At 44.1% G+C, this 24,671-nt stretch overlaps 2 protein-coding genes across 3 annotated transcripts in view; both read right to left on the bottom strand.

Annotated features, from left to right (window-relative positions):
• kat14 (lysine acetyltransferase 14) overlaps positions 1 to 13,827 on the bottom strand; it is a 46,870-nt gene extending 33,043 nt beyond the window's left edge. Inside the window, exons 1-2 of one of the 2 annotated variants that reach the window (XM_080200202.1) lie at positions 13,555 to 13,827; positions 578 to 699 (exon numbers count right to left, since the gene is read on the bottom strand). In XM_080200202.1, the coding sequence (XP_080056328.1) occupies positions 578 to 699; positions 13,555 to 13,822 (390 nt within the window). In that variant the 5' untranslated portion in view covers positions 13,823 to 13,827. Of the gene's footprint in view, positions 1 to 577; positions 700 to 7,359; positions 8,382 to 13,554 lie in introns of those variants that run through there. The other variant, XM_080200203.1, reaches the window with a different exon arrangement.
• A 177-nt stretch (positions 13,828 to 14,004) lies between these two features.
• Positions 14,005 to 19,968, bottom strand: pet117 (PET117 cytochrome c oxidase chaperone). Its single transcript, XM_080200205.1, has 2 exons — positions 19,758 to 19,968; positions 14,005 to 14,169 (listed from the first exon to the last, which is right to left on the bottom strand). The coding sequence occupies exons 1-2, from the start codon at positions 19,851 to 19,853 to the stop codon at positions 14,005 to 14,007; spliced, it is 261 nt and encodes an 86-aa protein (XP_080056331.1). The 5' UTR covers positions 19,854 to 19,968.
• Between the last annotated feature and the right edge of the window lie 4,703 nt (positions 19,969 to 24,671).

The raw sequence follows: 24,671 nt of genomic DNA, 5'->3' as shown, positions 1-24,671 counted from the left end.
TCTACTACCTTGCCTGTGAAAATTTGCTTCTCAATTTCTTCCCCAGTGGCTAGCTCTAATTGTATGATTGTGCTCATCATTCTTGATCTCCCTATCATAGGAAATAGCTCCTTTGCATCTGTCTAATTGAATACCTTCATTATTTCAAATGCCTCAAAACAGATCAACACTCAAGGGAATACAAGTTTATGCAGGCTGCCCTCATTATTTAACCTTCTAAGTTATTCTGGCCCTCTTATTAGCATTTCCTTGCACCGTTTTCTGAAACAGCATTGGTGAGTCCCTACTATGTCAACATCCTCCAGTTAGCCAGGCTGTGAACAGAGGCGCAGAGGTATATGGAACATTAAGTCTGATTAGTGAAAGGAGATGGCCCATATTACAATGAGTAGCCCACATCATGGTGCACAGCATTCACAAATAAACTCACAACTAATGTACAGCATCAGACAAAGATATAGGAACAGAGCACAACTGTTAGACCTAAACATGCAAATTAACAGGCAAGTTGATTTGTATTTGTATAATATATTTGTGTATAAAATACGTTAAATGTGGTTTCAACAATAGTACATACTTGTTGCCATGTAAGCTTCAGTCTCTCAAAGTGTTCCTTCCCATCTTCTACACAGTCTGAACAACTAAATCGGAAGAAGTTATCGCCCCGCAAGTAACTGGGGTGCTCTCCTCTCAACTGAGCTAGAGAGAAAAGGGAAAAAAGTGTAGTGAGGTTGAAAGAGAGAAAGGACCTGATTTACATCGAAACTAGAAAAAAATGCAGTTGTTTTCACAAGGTAATAAAATATTCAAGTCAATAGATTACATAAAATATAGAATAGGCAGTGACAAGCTCTGCTATAAGTGAAGCCGATGTGATGTTTTACGCTTAATGCCACATAATGTAAGCCTCTTGAAAGTGCTTTGTCCCATCTTTCATTATGATCAATTTCACAAATTGATTTCATGCCTTATTCCTGACCAGAATTAAGGCAAGTGATTGTTTTGAACTTAGAGTGATGATCAAAATCTGGTATTTTAATTTGTTGCTGCCTTTGACATCGGGTAAAGAGGTCTTTTTACGCAAAAGCTCCAACAGCCAGGCAGGCTATGTAAATATGAATATTCATGGATGAACAGGAATAGGTCATTGAGCCCTTGAGACTATTTAAAAATTCAGAAAGATCATGGCAGACCTGTATCTCAACTCCATTTTCCAACCTTACCTCAAAATCCCTGGACACCGTTAATTAACTCCTTTTGGGAGAAGAGAGTTCCAGATTTATACTACTTTGTATGAAAATTACTTCCTGATTTCACTCATGATTGAACTAGCACTAATTTTAAAATTATGTCATAGATAAGGCAGATCGTCAACATCTTTTCCCAAAGATAGGGGAGTCTAAAACTAGAGGGCATAGGTTTAAGGTGAGAAGGGAGAGACACAAAAGGGTCCAAAGGGGCAATTTTTTCACTCAGAGGATGGTAATGTCTGGAACGAGCTGCCAGAGGCAGTAGTAGAGATGGGTACAATTTTGTCTTTTATAAAGCATTTAGGCAATTACATGGGTAAGATGGGTACAGAGGGATGTGAGCCAAACGCAGGCAACTGGGACTAGCTCAGTAGTATAAACTGGGTGACACGGATAAGTTGGGCCAAAGAGCCTGTTTCCTTGCTGTAAGAACATAAGAAATACGAGCAGGAGTAGGCCATCTAGCCCCTCGAGCCTGCTCCGCCATTCAATAAGATCATGGCTGATCTGAAGTGGATCAGTTCCACTATCCCGCTTTCTCCCCATAACCCTTAGTTCCCTTGTCCATCAAAAACCTATCTACCCGTGACTTAAATATATTTAGTGAGGTAGCCTCCACCACTTCAACGGGCAGAGAATTCCAGAGATTCACCACCCTTTCAGTGAAGAAGTTCCTCCTCAACTCCGATCTAAACTCTCTCCCCCCCGCCCCCCCCCTATCTTAAGGATACTCAATGGGTGGAATTTTACTGGCATGTCCACCCAAGGTTCGCACAATTTTGCCTGAGGTCAATAGAGAATGCCATTCTCTGAGCCTCACCTGCCCCCTCAGTTGGGGCGGGCGTGCCAGTAAAATTCCAGCCTATGACTCTATGTCCCTTTGTTATGGGGTTCCTACGAAATTAAATATTTCCTCCTTATTTTCCTGAAATGCATTTGCAAGACCACTACTATCACTATTTACATCAATGAGATTATCAAATTACGTATGATATAAAATAGCAAAATAATAAAGCAATATCGTTTTGCTTGATGAAAATTCTATCAAGCCAGGAATGTAAGCAGTGACAGATTTAGTAATACTGCATTTTAATCCTTGCATTATTTTTTGAAACCTTTTCCAGTGACTATGTACAATAATAAGCATTACAAAGGTTGAATATTTGGCAGCCATCACCTGCTCTGCAGCACTAGGATCATATTGTTAGAAAGAAAGAATTTGCATTTATTAAGCGCCTTTCACAAACTCAGAATGTCCAAAAGCGTCTCACAGCCAGTAAAGTACAGTCTGTGCTGTAAGGTTAGCCAGTGGTCAATGTCACAAGTTACAACTGTAGTTGCCCTGCCAAAGCAGATGCCACAAACAGTAATGTGAGGACAGATTATCCGCTTTAATGATCATTACAACTTTCTCTAGTCCCAAGTCCCTGACTGCACCTCTGTTTTACCAATTTAGAACTTTCTTCATTAATAAGCAACAGAGGCTTCAGCCACCTTGGCCCCTCTGTGAGGCCTTACTTCTCCCTACCATTAGACTGTCCTCCTATTACACAGTGCCCTGGGACATCACACTTTGTTGAAGTGTTATACAATTACACGTTAAATCGGCACAAGGAGAGAGACCTGGGGGTGTTAGTGCACAGATTTTTGAAGGTGGCAGGACAGGTTAACAAAAGCACATAACAGGCATAGAGTACAAATGCCAGGAAGATACGATAAACCTATATAAAACATTAGTTTATCCCCTGCTGCAGTCCTGTGTATAATTCCAGGCCTCATGCTTTAGGAAGTACATGGAGGCTTTGAGGAAAAAGTATGAAAGATTTAGATGAAGTAAATAAAATTAAACTGTTTTGAATGGCTGAAGGGTCGATAACCAAAGGACACTACAGGCCACCTTTATGTGAATGGTTAGGATAAGGAACACACTACCAGCCTGGGTGGTGGATACAGGTTCAATATGAAACTGGATAAATATCTGAAGGGGAAATTAATTGCAGGGATATGGGGAGAAAGCAGGGGAGAAGGACTAATAGGATTGTTCTGTGAAATAGCCAGTGCAGATTCCAATGCTGCATAGTCTCCTTTTTAGCTAATTCTATTCTACAATTATTGTTCATTTCCTGACCTTTTGAATAAAGTTGATAGCAGAGATTAGGGATTTGAGCATATATTTCTGGCTAAGGGAACGTTGCACTATCGAAGGTGCGGCTTCTGTATGCAACATTAAACAGCCTCTTAAGTGGATATAAAAGATCTCTTACATTATTTTAAGGCAAACAGGAGAGTTCTCCCCCAGTGCCTTGTTTGACTGCCTTCACAAATGCAGTTCATAAATTTGTGTCCTCTGGTTATTGAGCTTTCCACATATTGAACTTTCCGTCAGTGGAAACAGTTTCCTCCCATCCCCATCTACTCTGCCAAAATCCCTAAATTTGAAGACTTTTATTAAGTACCTCCTTAACCTTCACTGTTACTCAGTGTGTTGTAAATGTGAGATAGTGCATATGATGAAATATCCTGCATTTTCTTGTTTATAGAAGCCACCACAAACATTACACGAAAACAAAGATAGATATTTACAAATGGCCTGTTTGACCATGTTTTGAACCCCCAACAAGCAAACAAGGACATTGACAAAATATTACCTCATGCAGCTCTGCACAAGCAGCACCGATCTTATTTTATCAATATTTCACTCCAGAGACTCAGTTCATTTTATCAATATTTCACTCCAGAGGCTCAGCAAAGAATAACTTAGTTTTTGGCTTAAAAGAGTCCCCCAATCCAAATTCTGCAAAACGTAATTGCTGAGGGTGAGCAAAGCACCGGGATGAAAGACCTGCTATAATTTATCCCCAAAAAGGTTGCAGCGTAGATTTTTCAAAATGCCTTCCTATGACATACCTGAAATCTTAGTCACTAAGAATATATTACGTAGTAATACACCATATTTACAACAGAAGCAGCACATTCAGCACAACAGATCTATTTCAGTGTTTCTGGTCAACATGAGTCTCCTCTCATCCTTCACCTATCCAGCATATCCTTCGAATCCTTTTGTACTTTGTGTGTTTTTGCAGATTCCCCTGAAATGCTACCATACTGTTCACCTCAACTACAACTTGTGGTAGCAACTTTTGCTCTGGACAAAGGAATTTCTCTTGAATTCTTGACTGAGTTGATTAGTGATTATCTCATATTCGGGTCCCTCATTCTGGTTTTGCCTGCAAATGGAACTAGCTTCTCCACATCCACCATATCAAACTTTCATAATCTTATCTCTATCAGATCACCCCAGTCTTCTCTTTTCCAAAGGAATCTTTCAGCCTAGTTATAACCCATCAGATCAGGGATCATTCTAGGAAATCAATTTTAATAATAATATGCAGACTCCAGGTGTGGTCTTCCCATGGTTCTGTACAAATCTAATAAAACTCAACTGGTTTTCAGTTGTAATGTGCATCACTAACTGATTTCTGGATCTGTACCCCCCGCCACAGCCAGATCCCTTTGCTCTTTATCTCAAGCAGACTTACTTCCAAGGAGTATGGGATCCCTTTATTCTTCCTACCAAATTATTACCTAACTATACTGCTGGTTCACTGGCCAATTAAACATCCAATTTACAAGCTTGTCTTGTATTTTCTTTTGTCCTGGATTGTTAACAATCAAACAAAAATGAACTGCCCTCAATCACAGGTGTCTGCATCCCTTCAAACACTACTTCATACCAGTGCAATCTGTAGTGTGCCTGCAAAGCCATGTTATGCCCCAGCTGGTATTGTTCTTTTAGTGACCTATTCTTTCAAAATCTGTGTTCTGATGGCTCATGGGTCCGAGCAATGTCATCACTAGGGAATGGAAAATATCTCCATTCCAGTGTCCTCATCATGTACTTCCACATGTGGTACAACATGGACAAATGCAGAGTAAGAAGACCTTGCATTCATCTAGCATCTTTGTTGACTTCACGTTGTCCCAAAGTGCTTCAAAGCCAATGAAGTATTTTTGAAGTCATTTCTGATCACAGGGAGCACGGCAGCCAACCTATACACCAGCAAAGCTGAATAAATGGCACTGAAATAAATATCCAATAACCTGTTTTTGTGATGGTGGTTAAGGGACAAATATGGGCCACATCAACCACTGTAACTCCCCTGTTCACCTTCAAAATAGTGCCATTTGGATCTTTTACGTCCACTGGAGAGGGCAGACGAGAACTCCGTTAACAGTCAGCACCCAAAGACAGCATCTTTAATGGTACCGTCCCTCAGTATTTCATAGGAGTGTCAGCAAAACTTGTGTGTTGAGGTCTCTGGAGTGGCCAGTGACTTTCTGACTGAGAGAAAGAGTACTACCTGCTGACATCCTTGCTAGAAGCATTGAATAGCTGATGCAAACATAGCAAAAAAAGGCAGAGGGTTCAATCCTTGGTGAATATTGAGTTTGAAACTATTGCCTGCTAGCCTTGTGTAGCACTAAATGACATGTGAGGCCTTGACATTGGGAGACAGAAACAGCCACAGCTCCTATGCTTCAGAGTATCTTCTGGAAAGGTGAAGAAGTGAAACTAGGATTGGGCTTTTCCGCTTCCAATCCTGTCGAGTGGGTTTGGCGATGGGAATGGAAAATCTCACAAAAACAGCCAAATTGAGTTTCATAGGAACACGATCACAATTGTCTTTCTTCCCTGTCAGTGACAAGGTGTGTTTCCTGATGTTCAATGCTGGAAACGCCATTTGGATTAATTAGCATATTATTATCAGGCCCCTATGCTTGAATCATCCTTTCAACCACCACTATCAGAAAATCCAACCAGTGTGTGGGCAGGACGGAGTAAAGCCCAACTTGTCTCCCAAGGTATGCACTATTCAAGTGGGTGGTAAATCTTTGCAATTCTCTATCCCAGCGAGTTGTGAATGCTCTGTCACTGAGTATATTCCTAAGAGTTTGGTACCTTTTTAGATATTAAAGATATCATGGAATAAGGGAATTGTGGAGGAAAACGGCATTAAGATGGATGATTAGCCATGATCTAGTTGAATGGCAGAGCAGGCTGAAAAGGGCTAAATGGCCTTCTCCTGCTCCTATTTCAAGTAATATAGCTCATTAGTGTTAGATGCTGAAAAAAGAACCAATCCCATGGAAAATGCACCCAACAAAGGGTGACATCAGAAAAAATGTATGCAGGAAACAGAAATAACAGAGGAAACCATGCACACCTTAATTTTTAAACATTTTAAAACAATGTAAATCTTCAATACTTTATGATGAATTGATTGATGTTAAATGCAAACACCTGATTTTTGAAATATACATAGATCGTTTGAAAAATGAGGCTAATAATAGTTGTCTATACCCATCTCAAGTATTTTACCACTAAGTGTTTGTCAATAACGAACAATCCAGTGTCCCTGATCCTGAACTCTCAGCTGGCTTGTACAAGCAGTCACCACCTAGCTTTATTCATTGTTTGAAGTGGGTGGAAAGGATATCTTTGTTGGTATTTCCTTTCACACCCTGAAACCATCACACTCCTAATGATGCTAAAGCTGTCAGGATGGGATGTTGAGTTTCTGATACAAATGATCAACAACATTAGATTAAATGAATGGTTAATACCAGACATTCAAATTTTGAAAAGATATAACTAATACACATACATAAGAGTACTTGTCAACGTATATTTTAACAACTTTATCAAACTATTACATAAAGCACAGTAAGCGATTATTCCTAGTGTATCAGTATCTGGTGACACTGTAATAGGTACTGCACAGGATACAGGAAGGTTTCCAGTAGCAACTTGACAACAGGTTGTATGCAAGAGCACAATGGTGCAGTCAAAAATCATCTGCCATCAACTTGTGGTACTATTTCAAATATGCTCTCAATGGGATTTCCTTTGCACACACCTCCTCCTCGAATTTTATTATTTTGTTAAAAACTGCACCTGGTAGCATCCTATCACATCACTTAGCACATTCGTAAGACTTAACAAATAATTTATATGACATAAAAATGTTGTTGTGTAGAGAAATGCAGCAATCGCTTTATGCACAGCAAAATATCACTAATAACAATGAAGTGATTTAGGTTTGCTCACACTAGTTGCAAAAGGAATTTGAGCCGGAATACCAGAAGAAATCACGTGCTTTTCTTACTGAATACTGATCAGTACAGTCAGATCTTCAACATCCATCTGAACAATCTCAGTCTTTTTCATTTAAATGGCACTTCAATGCAGAACATTCCCCTGGAACGGCACTGAAGCATCTGCTTAAATCATACAAAGCACGCTAAAGTGAAATAAATTGAACTATAAATAAATGCAAAGCACTAAATTAAAAAACTAAGTTTGCACCATTCACAGTCATAGGACAATGCAAAGCACTTCACATCCAATGAAGTACTTCTGACATCTTTTAATGTAGAAATACGGCAAACAATTTACACATAGCATGGTCCCACAAACAGCAAAGTAGTAATTACCACAATCTATTTTAATGCTATTGATTAAGCAATAAATGTTAGTAAGGACACCTGTGAGAAATGCATTCCTTTGAATGGCGCCATGTCTTTTGCATCCACCTTTGGGGTATGACTTGGTTTGATCATTTCTTTTGACTTGTTCACGGGATGTGTGCATTGTTGGTAATGCCAGCACGCACTGCCTGTACCCAACTGTTCTTGACAAAATGGTAGTGAGCCACCTTCTTGAACTGATGCAATCCCTGAAGTACAGATACACCCACAGTGCTGTTAGGGAGAAAGTTCCAGGATTTTGACTCAGCAACAGTCAAAGAACAGCATATGTTTCCAAATCAGGATGGCAAGGTATCTGGGAACAGGTGCTACTGTTCCCAGATACCTACTTGTCTTTCTAGATGGTAGCCATTATGGGTTTGGAAGATATTGCTTAAGGAGCCTTGGTGAATTCCTGCAGTGCATCTTGTAGATAGTACATACTGCTGCCACGGTTTTTTGGTGGTGGACGGAGTGAATGTTTGTGGAAGAGTGACCAATCAAGCAGACTGATTTGTCCTGGATGGTGTCAAGTTTCTTGAGTGCTGTTGGAGATGCACTCATCCAGGCAAGTGGAGGGAATTCCATCATACTCCTAACTTGTGCCTGCGGACAGGCTTTGGGTGTCAGGAGGTGAGTTACTCACCACAGGATTCCTAGCCTCTAACCTGCTTTTGTAGCCACAGTATTTATATACTTAATCCAGTTAGGTTTCTGGACAATGGTAACCCCAGGATGTTGATAGTGGGGGATTAAGCAACGGTAATGCAATTGAATGTCAAGGGACAATGGCTGATCCTCTCTTGCTGGAGATGGTCTTTGCCTAGCACTTGCGTAGCATGAATATTTCTTGCCACTTGTCAGCCAAAGCCTGGACATTCTCCAGTTCTTGCTGCACTTGGATATGGACTGCTTCACTGTCTGAGTTGTAAATGGTACTGAACGTTGTGCAGTCATCGGCAAACATCTCCATTTATGACCTTATGATGGAAGGAAGGTCACTGATGAAGCAGCTGAAGATGATTAGACCTAGTACACAACCCTGAGGAACTCCTGCAGTGATATCCTGGAGCTGAAATGATTGACCTCCAACTACCACAACCACCTTCCTTTGTGCCAGATATGACTCCAACCAGCGGGCAGTTTCCCCCCGGTTCCCGTTGACTCCAGTTTTGCTAGGGCTCTTTGTTGCCACACTCGGTCAAATGTGGCCTTGATGTCAAGGACAGTCACTCTCACCTCACCTCTGGAGTTCAGCTCTTTTGTTCATGATTGAACAAAGGCTGTTGAGATCAGGAGCTGAGTGACCCTGGGAGAACCCAAACCGAGCATCACGTGCTACTTTGTAGACTATTGATGATCCCTTCCACCATTCTACTGATGATCATGAGTACATTGATGTATGGTAATTAGCTGGATTGGATTTGTCTTATTCTTTGTGGACAGGACATACCCTGCAGTTTTCCTCATTGCTGGATGAATGCCACTGTTGTAGATGTCCTTGAGCAGCTTGGCTAGGGGCGCAGCAAGTTATGGAGCACAAGTCTTCAGCACTATTGCCAGAATATTGTCAGGGCTCATAGTCTCTCCAGTATCAAGTGCCTTCAATTGTTTCTTGATATCATGTGGAGTGAATTGAATTGGTTGAAAACTGACATCAGAAGTGCTGGAGATTTGCAGCGGAGGGAGAGATGGATTATCCACTCAGTACTTCTGGCTGAAGATTGTTGAGAATGCTTCAGCCTTAACTTTTGCATTGATGTGCTGGAGTCCTCCATCATTGAGGATGGGGATATTTGTGGAGCCTCCTCCTCCAGGGAGTTGTTTAATTGTTCACTACCATTCACAACAGGATATGGGAGGACTGCGGAGCTTGGATCTGATGCACTGGTTGTGGAATGGTTGAGCTTGCTGCTTACACACAAGTGATTCTGTGTTGAAGCTTTACCAGGCTCACGCCTAACTTTAGGTATGCCTGGTGCTGCTCCTGGCATGCAACCTGCATTCTTCATTGAACGAGAGTTGATCCCCTGCCTTGGTGGTAATGGCAGAGTGAGAGGTTTGCTGGGTTATGAGGTTACAGATTGTGATTGTGTACAATTCTGTTGCTGCTGATGGCCCACAGCGTCTCATGGATATCCAGTCTCAAGTTGCTACATCAGTTTGAAGTCTATCCAAATTAGCACAAAGGTAATTCCACACATGATGGAGGGTATTCCCAATGTGAGGATGGAACAATGCTCACTCCTATCAATACTATCATAGACAGATGCATCTGCAGCAGACAGGTTGGTGATGATGAGGTCAAGTATGCTTCTTTTTCTTTTATCCGTTCTCTCATCATCTGCTACAGACTCAGTCAGACAGCTATGTCCTTTAGAACTGTGCCAGTTTGGCCTGTGGCGGTACTACCAAGGTGGTACTACATGGTTTCAGTAGCACACAGCCGCTAGCCATCTTGAACTGGTCATTGGTCACCTCCTTAAACCATCAATCATCTCTAGCCTGGGAGAATCCACACGTCCCAGTGAATTCCTGTAAAGGTCTGATTGCATTAAAATGGAGTTGATTCCCAGGGACGTCACCAAACCCCACAGATCTCAGCTTGACCTGCAGCATGCTGCAAAAATTAGTGATCGCTTCCCTGGAGTTCATCAGACTGCACTGATGCTCTTGCTTGGATATCTGCAAGTAGTTGAGATGAGCCCGACACAGACTATTCTGCAGATAGGCCATTCCTCAAACGGCAGACTGTTGTTCATCCTCTACTCACTTTGCTCCAGAGTACCCACCTGAATGCTGGCCCACTTGCTGCAGTGGACAGCAAGTGCCTGATTCTGCCTCTCTATATGCCACTTTTCTTCTTCGCAGACGGTCACTACAACTGATGGATCAGTCCCATGCCGGGTAATGCTTGCACTATCTTTGCAATCCAGCTTTCCTGGGACTTTCCCCTTGCTACTCCCTTGGGAGAAAGTGTCACTGCCCCTCTTTGTCCCCTGTAGAATGCAAACCTCTACCCAATGATGTTGATGCCCTTAAACAACCCCCACTAGTTGGTGATGGCACCCTTAAAAGCTTTCTACTGCTAGCCGGCAGTGGTTTTTGTTCCCATGCACCCTCTTCCAGAGCAAGTTGCCTTTTGGAGTGGCTGACAAAAGTAACACTGATGCCTCAGCTCAATGCCACAACCTTTAACTGATCTGAAGGCCTGTTAAGCCTGTCTACTGCTCATTGCACTGTAAAATTCCAGTCAATTGTATTTAAAATCATGCTGATCATTTATACATACTCCCATTCAAATGCCTGGTTAGATAACTGGAGGATGTACATAAAATTAATAGGAAACAGGGTGTCCTGGGAAATGTACTGATGCAGATTTTGGTCCAAGGGTATTTTCATTCCAGACTTTGGCAGACAGCACATGCCCAAACCAAGAGGTCTATGGATCAGCAAGAATTGGTCCTTGGGTCTTACCGACAGATTCAGGGGGAGCTGTCAGCACCCATTGCACCTCCACAGATCATTCAGCCCCATGAGAAAACTTATTTCAGGCTACCTGCTTTGCCTGCAGCTGCCCTCGAGGAGCAAGGTAATTGCCAAGTCAAGTCATAGAATCCCTACAGTGCAGAAGGAGGCCATTTGGCCCATCGGGTCTGCACTGACCCCAATGCCACCCAGGCCCTATTCCTGTAACATCACAAATTTACCCTGCCGATTATTAATTATTGCTCATTTTTAATTATTCCCACGAAACTCATCTCCAAACTCTGTGGCCTGGGCCTCAGCTCTTTCCTCTGCGACTAGATCTTGAGTTTCCTAACTCTCAGACCACAATCAGTAAGGATAGGCAACAACTCCTCCTCCATGATCATCCTCAACACCAGAACCCCACAAGACTGTGTTCTCAGCCCCTTCTATACCCCTTATACACCATGACTGTATGGCCAAATTCCTGCCCAAATCGATTTTCAAATTTGTTGACGACAGCACCATAGTGAGTCGGATCTCAAACAATGATGGGACAAAGTACAGGAATGAGATAGAAAATCTGGTAAATTGGTACAGCGACAATAATCTCTCCCTCAGTGCCAACAAAGCGAAGGAGATTGTCATCGACTTCAGGAAGTGTAAAGGAGAACATGCCCTGTTTACATCAACGGGGATGAAGTAGAAAGGGTCAAGATCTTCAAGTTTTTAGGTGTCCGGATCGCCAACAACCTGTCCTGGTTCCCCCATGCTAACACTACAGTTAAAAAAGCCCACCAACACCACTACTTTCTCAGAAGACTGAGGAAATTTGGTATGTCAGCTACGACTCTCACCAACTTTTACAGCTACACCATAGAAAGCATTCTTTCTGGTTGTATCACAGCTTGGTATCGCTCCTGCTCTGCCCAAAACCGCAAGAAGCTACAAAAGGTTGTGAATGTAGCCCAATCAATCACGCAAATCAGCCTCCCATCCACTGGCTCCGTCCACACTTCCCGCTGCCTCGGCAAAACAGCCAGTATGATTAAGGACCCCATGCATCACAGACATTCTCTCTTCCACCTTCTTCCTTTGAGAAAAAGTTACAAAAGTCTGAGGTCACGTACCAAACGACTCAAGAACAATTTGTTCCCTGCTGCCGTCAGACTTTTGAACGGACCTAACTCGCACTAAGTTGATCTTTCTCTATACCCTAGCTATGACTGTAACACTACGTTCTGCACTCTCTCGTTTCTTTCTCTGTGAACGATATGCTTTGTCTGTATAGTGTGCAAGAAACAATACTTTTCACTGTATGCTAATACATGTGACTATAAGAAATCAAATCTCCTGACACTAGGGTCAATTTAGCATGGCCAATCAACTAACCCATGCATCTTTGGACTGTGGGAGTAAACACCCAGAGGAAACCCATGGTGACACAGGAAGCAAACTCCACACAGACAGGTGGATACTCCTGCTCCTACTGAGGAATGTTTTGTTTTTCAAAAAGCTGAAAAATTAAAACACATCTAGTTCAATATCACAGGGCCCACTGAAGAATTCTACATGGGGAGAGACTGGTCGATGGTAAGTAACTTTATGCAGGGGTTCTTTAAGAGGCAGCAAGCTCCTAATGAAGTGATTCAAGAAGCCAACTGTTTTAGATTTTCATTCAGCATGCCTAATAAGCGGGTCCCACGAATTCAGAAGTGTGCAGATTGGATGCAGGTTGTCTCACTGAAATTGAACTGCTTTGCACTCATTTTAAGCCTCAAGAATTGTTGTGATACATACTCATCTCTCTTTTCAAGAAGACAAAATGACCACAATGTCTCTCACTTATTTGGGAGACCTGGAATTTTATAACAGATTTCCAAAACTTGTAGAAATCTTTCATTTTAGAGTCAGTTATTGAACCAACCAGTGGTGTCGGAGTCACACCACTGCCGATCAGGGCTGCAGACTAATAGTACACAGTAGTTATTTCAGGCTAAAACACCCCATTGGCAAACAGCACTTCATTTTGCCTTACCTTCTGTATCTTGATACCATTTATGGATCATATGACTCAATTTTTACAATCCCATTTTTCACAGTTGAATTTTGAGTGCACGTGTTAGCTCAAGAAAAGCAAATGCATCCCATTTTCCACTGAACTGAACCAGTAATTTCCACATATTATCAACTAATTTGCCACTGTAACTCTGAGAAAGATTGGGGAAGCTCAACTGAGATTCTGCTCCTCATATATCAGAATAACATAAGATATTATACTTAGATATTTCAGGAGTAACATACGTACTTGAAGGTATCCACTTCTGACATTTGTCACAGTAAAAGGACATCTCTTCTGTCCAGGACCCTTCCCCTTCATCACCCAGCTCACTGTTCAAGGAATCCCCACTCTGATCGTGGGACAGGTCCACTGAGGCCTGGTCTTCTGACTCAACGATCAGTAGAGTTTCTCCTTCAACCTCTCCTTCTTCCAAGCCTTCAGAAGCAGTCATTCTTGCACACTCATCCTCCATTTGGCGAGCAGTTAAGCTTTTTGTCTCCTCGTTTTCTTCCATACTCCCAAACCTCTGGCAATGGTTACACTAGAACGGGTCAACAGCTAGAGTGGCATAGCAGTTATCCAAAAAGCAGCTTTATTCATCTTAAATTAAATAATTCTATCAAGTCTTTTTCTACAATTCTGAAGGAAAAAAAAATCCGTCATCTATTAAACATCCAAAGTTCAAAAGAGATGAGGCTATTGTTTTGCAGATTGTTGAGAACTCTCTGGGGCCAAGGTGTTTTTCTGTAGTCGATCTGCTTCCAGTTTCTTTGTCAGACTAATTTGTTCCTCTAGGATTCGAAGATTCTCCTTTTTGCGTGCCTGCCGTTCAAGATCTCTGAAAACTCCTTCTCGCAACCTCTAAGGAAAGAAAAAAAAATGTAGATTCAAACATTTATCTGGTGATCAATCCAAAAACATTATACTAAATTACTGAATATTTCAAAGCAGCTTTAAGTTTAAAGTTTATTTATTAGTGTCACTAGTAGACTTACATTAATACCGCAATGTAGTTACTGTAAAAATCCCCTAGTTGCCATTTTCCAGCACCTGTTCGAGTACACTGAAGGAGAATTTAGCCTGGCCAATACACCTAACCAGCATGCCTTTCGGACTGTGGGAGGAAATCGGAGCACCTGGAGGAAACCCACGCAGATTCGGGGAGAAGATGCAAACTTCACACAGACAATGACCTAAGCTAGGAATCAAACCCAGGTCTCTTGGAATGAAGCACATCCCAATATTTCAAGTGACTGAAGATTCAAACTGGGAAGCCCAAAAATACAACTTCTCACTTGAACTCTTTTAATATTAACCGAGTCAGTTTAACTAATTGATATGCTACAGAGTGAGAGGCTTGGACACCAGAAATCATACTTCATGCCAACCTATGTACCGAAGGTTATCAAAAGCTGATCCAAAAGAATATCATCACAATTGACATCACAACCCCCCCTAAATCTGGGATGTGATCCAAGTATAAAATATTCTTTAAGCGTCTATGTTAGAGGTTACTGATCAAGGTGAAAGCTTGCCTGGTATTAGCAGCAGATTTTGTAGTGCAAATATTACGATACACTTTCCAGAAATGCAATAACTAATGTACAAGTAGGTAATTCATTGAGTCATATCTGATTTGTTAATATTAAAAAAGAACCAACTCCCCTGCTGCATCTTACCAGTCAGAAACCAACAATCAGGGCACTGTTTTTGTACTTAACCATTCGCACGCAAAGCTTCATTCACCCAATAATGGAAGCAGAAAACAGAATTTGGTATTGCCTTCATAAACCAGATCCGTTCAGAGAAAAGGAACCTCAATTCCAAACTTGGTTAGCGACAGAACGCATCAGTTATGGAGTGGACTGTACTTTTTAGTCAAGTTGCAATAGTTAAGATTCCAGAGGCTCTTCAGTTTTGGAACTATGTGTGCTTCTAGACCTCAGAAGCTTCCCCATGAGCTGAAAGTCAAGATACAAGTCTTCTCTCTCTCCCCCATTTCTTGTATTCCAGCAATGGACAAGAACCAACCACTCTGAGATAACAATGTTATCCCACAGAGCCAGAGGGGTTGAACACAACAGAACAGGGCACAAGGCAGAGATGGAACACCACAATGCCATGGAAAAATCTGTACATGAGAAAGGATTATGAATTCAATACTAACAAAAGAAAAAAGTTTAAAGTTTATTTATTAGTCACAAGTAAGGCTTACATTAAAACTGCAGTGAAGTTACTGTGAAATTCTCCTAGAAAGAGAACTGAAAAATGATATCAGGACCCAAGGGCATGGCCTCAGAGTAAAGGGACAGTCCTTTAGGAGATGAGGAAGAATTTCTTCAGCCAGAGGGTGCTGAATCTGTGGAATTAATTGCTCTTAAGGCTGTGGAGCACAGGTCATTGAGTATATTTAAGATAGCAATAGATAGGCTCTTGGTTGGTAAGGGGATCAAAGGTTACGGGGAAAAAACAGGAAAATGGGTTTGAGAAACATATAAGCCATGATTGAAAGGCAGAGCAGACTTAATGGGCCTAATGGCCCAATTCTGCTCCTATATCTTACAGTCTTACGGAAAGAAGAATGGCTCTCCGTGTTTTTGTTTTAAAAAGGGCAATTATAAAGGGAGGAAGACAGTGGCTAAAGTGAACTGCAAAATTAGGTTAAGGATAGGTCGGTAGAGATGCAGTGACTCTCTACTGAGTTCACAATGCTCAGCAAAGATACTTTCCAGTAAGAAAAGCTATAGGGGATGGGAGACTAACTGTGACTATCTAAGGAAACTAAAGATAGTATCACTTTGGAAGAGAAAGCATACAATGCTGCAAAAATTAGTGAAAGATCAAAAGATTGGACAGAATAAAAAAGCTGCAAAGAGGAAATATCAAGAAGTGAGAAAATAGAGCACAACAGAAGTCTAGCTAGAAATTTTAAAACAGAGTTTCTAGTTATTTAAAAAGGATAGAAGCAAAGTAAGCATTGGTCCTCTAGAGGAAGAGTCGGGGGAGTCAGTCATGGAAGATACAAAATGGCTAAGGAACTGAAGAGAGATTTTACATCTGCCTTCAGTGTAACGGATACAAATAACAAGCCAGAAATAATTATGGATCAAGAAGCGACAAAGATGGGGAAACTAAAAAAATTGCAATTCGGAGAAAGGGGACTGAGAAAATTATTAGAACTAAAAGCTGACAAGTCCCCAGGTCAAGATGGACTTCATTCTAGCAGCTTAAAGAAAGTAGCTGCTGAGACAGTAGATGCATTGGTTTTGATTCCCTAGATTCTGGAAACATCCCACCAGACTGCAAAAAAGTGAATGGAACTCCTCTATCCAAAAAAGGATGGATACAGAAAGCAGGCAGCTACAGACCAGTTAGCTTAACATTTGTCATAGGAAAAATACTGTAATCTATTGTTAATGAGGTCATGCTGACACCTAGAAATTATCAGTGCAATCAGGCTTTGTGAAAGGGATATCATGTCTGACCAACCTATTAATGTTACTTGAGGAATAAACTGACAACTTGAATAAACCTATGGATGTGATATATTTAGATGTCCAGTAAGCATGTGACAATACACCACATCAAAGGCTACCATACAAAGTAAGAGCTCATAATGCAGAGAATAATATCTTTGTATGGAGGGAGGATTGGTTAGGTCGGTTGTATTTTTGGGTTAGCAGGATGTAATAAGGGGAGTGCAACAGGGGTTCAATGCAAGGGCCTCAACTATTTACAATCTACATCAATAATTTGGATGAAGGGACATAATCTATAGTTGCTAAATGTGCCGGCAACAATAAGATAGCTAGATGGTAAGTTGTGAAGAGGACACCGGGGTCTGCAAAGGGATATGGATAGGTTAAGTGATTGGGCAAAACTTGGTATGTGGAGTATGACATGTGAAATGTAAACTTGTCCATCTTGGGGGAACCTGGAAGGTGGGGGCAGTGGGAACAGATCCCAAGGGGATCTGGGGAGAGACTGGGGTGGGAGGAGAGAGATCTGGGGGGTGGGGGTGGGAGAGATCCAAGGGCAGGAGGGAGAGAGATCTGGGGGGAGAGATCAGGGAGGGGGGGGCTGGAGGAAGGGAAGGAAATCTAGGGGGGGGAGGGGTGACATTCAGAAAGGAGGGGGGAGCTCCCGGAGGGAGAGGATCCTGAGCAAGTAGGGATCCCAGGGGGATGATCCTGGGGGGGCTAGATCCCGGGGGATGAGTGTTGGATCCTGGAGGGGGTGATCCCAGGGCTGGATCCCGGGAGGGTGGATCCTGTGGGGATGGGTGTGGAGCCCAGGGGGAGGGATGGATCCAGGGCGGTGGATACCAGGGAGAAGGCGTGGATCTTGGGGCTAGGGGATGGACTCCAGGGAGGGGGAAGTGGTGGATAGATTCCGGGGGGAGGAGGGGGGTGGATAGATTCCGGGGGGAGGAGGGGGGTGGATAGATTCCGGGGGGAGGAGGGGGGTGGATAGATTCCGGGGGGAGGAGGGGGGTGGATAGATTCCGGGGGGAGGAGGGGGGTGGACAGATTCCGGGGGGAGGAGGGGGGTGGATAGATTCCGGGGGGAGGATAGATTCCGGGGGGAGGATAGATTCCGGGGGGAGGAGGGGGGTGGATAGATTCCGGGGGGAGGAGGGGGGTGGATAGATTCCGGGGGGAGGAGGGGGGTGGATAGATTCCGGGGGGAGGAGGGGGGTGGATAGATTCCGGGGGGAGGAGGGGGGTGGATAGATTCCGGGGGGAGGAGGGGGGTGAATAGATTCCGGGGGGAGGAGGGGGGTGGATAGATTCCGGGGGGAGGAGGGGGGTGGATAGATTCCGGGGGGAGGAGGGGGGTGGATAGATTCGGGGGGGGGGGGGGGGGGGGGGATTCCGGTGGGGGCGGGCGATTCCGGTGGCGGGGGGGATGGATACCAGGGGTGGGATGGATCCAAGGGTAAAGTGGCGCACCCCAAGGACGGGTAGAACCCACAGGGAGGGGATCCCAGGACGGGAGATTCCAGAAGGGGTGTGGGAATTCCATGGGGGATCCCTGGGTGGAGGAGTGGATCCCCGGAGGGTGCACCCAGGGAGGCTGGATCCCTCGAGGTGGGGGGAGGATCCCTGGTGGGGGGAGAGGATCACTAGGAAGGGAGGATTGCTGGCGGGGAGGCAAGGATTCATGGAGGGATAGGCAAGGATTCGTGGAGGGATAGGGGAGGATCCCTGAGAGGGAGGAGAGGATGTTGGGGGAGAGATCCCTTGGGTGTTGGGAAGGCAGGGTCCCTGGAGTGATGGTCAGGATTCCTGGGGGGGAAGCGGAGATCCTTGGAGGGAAGGGGAGGATCCCTGGGGAGGGTCCCTGGGAGTTGGATCCGGGGGGAAAGAGGCGCGGATCCAGGGGGGAGGGATCCTGTGTGGCTGGGGTGGTTCCCGGTTGGGAGGGGTATGAATCCCAGGTGGGAGAGGGTTGGATCCCGGTGGGGAGGGAGAATCCAGGGGGCTGGCGGATCCCAGGGGTAGTGCATCCTGGAGGGAAGAGGTGTGGATTCCAGGTGGGCGGGGGAGAGCTGTAGATCCGGGAGTTGGGTCCCGAGAGAGGGGTGGATCCTGGGGAAATGGGGTGGTGGAGCCCGGGGGGAGGGTGGTGGATCCTGGAGGAGAGAGGTGTGGATTGTGGGTGGGCAGAGGGGGGGTGAATCTGGGGGCTGGATCTCGGGGAGACGGATGTGCTGAATGGGGGGGGGAATGGGGGGGAAAAGGGGAATGGGGGGAGCAGGGAAGCAGGGGGAGGGGGGAAGGGAGGAGGGATGGGGGGAAGGGAGGAGGGATGGGGGGGAGGGGGGAGAGAAGGGGATGGATCGGGGGGGGGGGGGGGGGAGGAGGGGATGGATCGGGGGGGCGGGGGGGAGGAGGGGATGGACGGGGGGGGGGCGTGGAGGGGAGGATGGATCTGTGGCGGGGGGAGGAGGGGATGGATCCGGGGGAAGAGAGAAAGGGTATGGGTCGGGGGTGGGGGGCGCTGTATCGGGGGTGGGTGGTGGAGGAGGGTGGATCCCAGGGGGGCTGGGTGGAACCCGAGGGGATCCCGAGGTTAGGGGGAGATTGGATCGAGGGGAGGAGTGTGTGTCCCGGGGGGTGGGGAGGTGATTTTCCCGGGAGAGGGGGAGATCCGGGGGGAGAGCGTTCTGCGCCTCGCGCTCAATTAAATTCCCCTCCCCCTCATCACGTGTTTGCAGGGTGCCCTCAGACCCCCCCCCCCCCGGCGGGGTCACAGCCACTGGGGCCGGCAGTAACCGCTCATTCACCCTCTGTAACCACAACCTGCCGGGCGGCGGAGCCGGAGCTTCACTGTGAGCGGCAGCGGGCTCCAAACTCCAACGCGAGGCTCCATCTTGATGCGGGCCCGGAATCCCGGGCCTCACCCTGCGGTCCGGGCGGCTCGGAGCCCGGCCTGAAAGAACCCACCTCCCGCTCCAGCTGCTGCCTGAGGTGGACCCCGGCCACCGTGCCCACTGTCAGCACCACGGACACTCCGAGAACCGCCCGGGACACGGCCGACATCCTGCGGCCTGGGGCACCCAGCCCGTCACCATAGAGACCCAAACCCGGGCAAAGCGAGCGCCGGCAACCAGACCCCAGGCCCAAGCGGCCGAGTGCAGAGAGCACCGATCACCATCACCATGGAAACGCTGGGCTCCCAGGCTGGAGTAGCAGCACCAGAGCAAAGAGTAGTTTTCTTACTTTCATTATTCATGTCAAAAGTAGGCTCAGATTCACACAGCAATGAAGTTACTGTGAAAATCCCCCAGTCACCACACTCCGGTGCCTGTTCGGGTACACTGGGGGGAGAATTTACCTAAACAACACATCTTTCAGACTGAGAGGAAACCCAGACAGACACAGGGAGAATGTGTGGAATCTGCACAATGATCCAAGCCAGGAATTGAACCCAGTTCCTTGGTGCTGTGAGGTAGCAGTGCTCACCACCGTGCCACCCCTAGCTGCATTTAACTGAAATTGAAAAATAACCAGATCAGGGTTGACATTATTTTAATCACATTGCCAGATTTTATGGCAATTTGGAAAATCACAGTGATTGAGCTGTTAACGCAGGAGGGGGTGGAGGGTATATTTTGTATTTTCAGAAAGCATTCGATAAGGCATGATACAGTAAGGTATTATACAAGTTTGCATTCATGAATTGAAGGTTAGTTAACCGATGTAAGTCAGCAACTAAATAGAGGACCCAAGAATGCTGCCAGGCGATATTGATCAATTCAGTGACAAAATGGTCTGACATGTTGTATGTTGGACTGGTTTGAGGAATGATTACTGAGACATTGGTACATCTAACAACTGGTTTATTGGATATGACATGACTGGGTGTTACCTGACTAAACTGGAAACATTTTCCTACTCCACTTTTTCATGTATTTCTTATAATAGGTGGTGATGCTTACATAGTCCCATACATTAACCATTTCAACCCTAATCCTACATTTTGTTTTCTCTCTCTCTGAATAATATATATATATATCAACTCTTTCCCCTCCCCCAAGTCTCTTGACATTTGATTTGATCTGTCAGGAGGCTTCACCACTCTCCCTGATCAGGTTTTTGTCACATTTGGAAGATCAATAGTTTCTCTTGCAACTTATTTTTCTTGACTTGGTTGATCTCTATTGAGAATTGTAGCATCTAGTTGTTCCAAATTTCTGACTGATGGACACTTTTGAGGAATAGAGATGAGATTTCTCCAGTTTTTTATATACCTTCTGAAGTATGTACTGCATAAGATCTCTGACTGTCAGCCCTCTGGACAATTGCTTTTCTGCCTTGCTTCTCTCTTCATCCCTTTCCCCCAGAACATTGAGTATTTCTTTTCAGTTTGCTACCTCACTGTCACCAAGTGTAATGAATTTGAAGCCAGACTGCAGGATCTATCAAAACATGCACGAGCCAAGAATATGATTTGGCCAGTGCTGCCTGCCTAATGTCCCATTAAAAGCTAGATTTCTACCCTTTTTAAGGGTTGCTCACCAGTTCCATGACCTTTGCTTTGTTCTTTTACTCTAGCACTGGGACCGGGATTTTCTTCACAGACCAAAATATGCTGTGGTGCAATCCTTAATGAGGTGAACAGTTCTGACTCTTTCTGCCTCCACTTTGTCTATGGAGCAGCTTTTGGAGTTCTCCAACTGTCTTACCAAGTTCTGCAATTTTGGCACCACTTTCCCAGTTCAAACTTGTAAAGCAGATTCTTTGCGATTTTGGGATCTATCATGTCTGCCATCAACATGACCACCATGTTGTATGTTGGTTGGCCTGACTTAGAAATGATTACTAACGTTGGTATGTCTAATAATAACTAGTTTGTCTAACAATAACTAATGTATTGGATATCACAAAACTATACACAGACACATGGTTGAATGTTACCCTATCTAAGCCTTATCAGTATTATCCCTTTCAATACTTGGTCCTGTGTCTCTTACATCATCATTATGGACAGTGTTGTTTACACTGTCCCACACATTAACCCTTTCAATCCTAATACTACAACATGGCAAAGGAATAAACAAAATAATTTTAAAAGCAAGTAACTATTACGTTCAAGGAGATTTTGAAATTCTTATGTACAAATCATAAAATATTCACATTCAGCCATTAGAAAGGCAAATGATATTGCTGGTGGGTTGGTGTATAAGAGTAAGGAAATCTGACAGCAGTTATATAGGCCTCTGATGAGAACCTACCTGGAGTACTCTGTACGTTACTGGTCCCCTTCCTGAAGAAAAGCTTCAGGGGGAGCAATAAATGTTCACGAGATTGATTCCTGCAATGACTGTGCTGTCCTATGAGAAAAGAGGCTTCAGAGTGATTTAGACAAGTTGAATGAGTGGACAAATACGTGACAGATGTAGTATAACATGGACAACTGTGAACTTACTCACTTCAGTAGGAAAAGCAGATTGGCAGAGTAATATTTAAACAGTGGTAGTTTGGGTAGTGTGTGAAGTTCAAAGAAACCTGGATGTTGTTGTACACCAGTCACTGAAAGCAAGCATGCACTGAAAAGGTGGCACAGTGGTTAGCACTGCTGCGTCACAACACCAGGGATCCGGATTTGATTCCAGCCTTGGGTGACTGAGTGGAGTTTTCATGTTCTTCTCATGTCTGTGTGGGTTTCCACCAGGTGCTCCAGTTTCCTCCCACAATCCAAAGAAGTGCAGGTTAGGTGGATTGGCCATGCTAAATCGCTGTTAGTATCCCAAGATATGTAGATTAGATGGTTAGCTGGGTAAGTACATGGGATGAGTTGGGGGCAAGATAATGCTTTGGTGCAGACTCAATGGTTGAATGGCCTCCTACACTGAAGGGATTCTATGCATGTTGGCAAAATTTAGGAAGGCAAATGGTATGTTGGTCTTCAGTGCTAGACAATTTGAGTATAGGAATAAGGAAGTCTTACTGCAGCTGTACAGGGGCTTGCTGAGACCACACCTGGAGTACTATGTACAGTTTTGGTCTCCTTACCTAAGAAAGGATATACCTGTCAGACTGCAGCCAAGGTTCATTAGACTGATTCCTGAGATGGCAGGATTGTCATATGAGGAGAGATGGGTCAACTGGGCCATTAGTCACTCAAGGTTAGATGAATAAGAGGGGAACGTATGATAGACTGGATGCAGGGATGATGTCTCCGATGGATGTGAGGTCCGGAAATGGGTTATAGTCTCAGGATATGAGGTAAGCTAATTACAACTGAGATAAGGAGAAACTTCTTCACTCAGAGGACAATGAACTTGTGGAATTGTCCATCACAGAAGGCTGTAGAGACCAAGTCACTGAATATATTTAAGAAAGAAATAGATAATTTTCTATATACTAAATGTGAAGAGAGCAGAAGTACGGTGGTATGGTGTTGAGATATAGGATCAGTGTAGACTCGGGGCTGAATGGCCTGCTCCTGCTCCTATTTTCCATGGTTCTATGCCTTGTTTACTTGAAGAGGATCAACAGAAGGAAAACAGTACAGGTTACAAATTATTTTGCACTGGAATGGAACAGAAGAATGACACAAAACTAGATAGGCTTTGCTGTCATGAACCATCTCATCAGTAAGTTGATTTGCTTTTCCAAGGATATTAATGATGGTCTGGCAATGTTTAAACTTCCTGTGCGTGATAACAGGCAAGTGACTTTCAGTATTTGTGCCTTGATCATCTCCAACCCTGTGGAAGTAAAGAATAATTTCTGTGATGACCTCTATGCCTTGATTGCTACAGTGCCAAAATCAGACAAGCTAATCATTCTTGGTGGCTTCTGTGCAAGCGTTGTTGCAGATCATCAGGTATGAGAAAGAGTCTTCAGAATAAACTGAGTTGGCAGTTGTAAGAGTAATGGTCCAGGGTGATCCGTGTTTTTAAAAGCTTCAAACTCTATCTCCCGAACTAACCCCAGAGCATGGATGTCCAGAATTATTTCAGAATCTCAAGGTTCAAACAAGTAGTCATGAAGGAACCTCTCTAAGAAACTCTTGTGTCACCTGTATACAATGAAAATGGACCCTCACTGCTTTGAGGATGACTGCGTAACTGTAAGGGATGTAATGTATTCCAACACTCTAAAGGCCTTCAGCCCTAGATCTTGTAAGCATCAAGATCGTTTCAGTGAAAACAATGAAGTAAATCAGAAACTACTGGAGAAGAAACATCTCTACAGGGTTTACAAGCCATCACTATCCAAGCATAACGCCGACCAAAATGTATGCAATGCAAGCTCAGAGTGATGCAAGACACTTGGCTGAATCAGAAAATAGACAAACTTATGCAGACAACAAAGACTGGAAGAGATTCTACAATGCTGTGAAATCTGTCCACAGGCCCCAGTTTACAAGTTCATATGGACATAAGATTTAGGAGGATGAGTACTCCACTGAGCCCTTTAAACCTGCTCTGTCATTCAATTGAATCATGGCCGATCCGATTATAACCCCCTCCACATTCCCACCTACTCCTAATTATCCTTTTACTCCCTTGCTGATCAAGAATCTATCTAGTTCTGCCTTAAATATATTCAAAGGTTCTGCTTCTGTTACCTTTAGAGGAAGAATGTGTTATAATTCAGGCCAGAAACTCCAAAGTGTTTTATGAAGTCTGCCTGAATCATAAGTTTTACAATTTAAATTTGGCTAGGGTAAGCATGAGATATTTCACTTCAGGTATGATTCAACTGACCCACTAGGGAGCTTTTCTAAAACAGTTTATTTAAGAATACAGTTAACATATAGCAATAACTTCAACCAATTACAAACAAGGAAAAAAAACAACCATAACATTGTATAACCCTCAACAAATATATGAAATATTCCAACCA

The sequence above is a fragment of the Carcharhinus amblyrhynchos genome, chromosome 12 (genome assembly GCF_965287045.1).
Source record: "Carcharhinus amblyrhynchos chromosome 12, sCarAmb.v2.hapA, whole genome shotgun sequence".
Taxonomy (NCBI): Eukaryota; Metazoa; Chordata; class Chondrichthyes; order Carcharhiniformes; family Carcharhinidae; genus Carcharhinus; species Carcharhinus amblyrhynchos.
The sequence above is the reverse complement of the archived record's forward strand: the minus strand, read 5'-3'. Positions and strand labels throughout refer to the sequence as shown.

Coding starts and splice junctions, on each gene's coding strand:
- pet117 (XM_080200205.1), bottom strand. CDS start 19,853: ATGTCGGCCGTGTCCCGGGCGGTTCTCGGAGTGTCCGTGGTGCTGACA. Junction 14,170..19,757: donor GGCAGCAGCTGGAGCGGGAG/GTGGGTTCTTTC, acceptor TTCTTTCCTTAG/AGGTTGCGAGAAGGAGTTTT.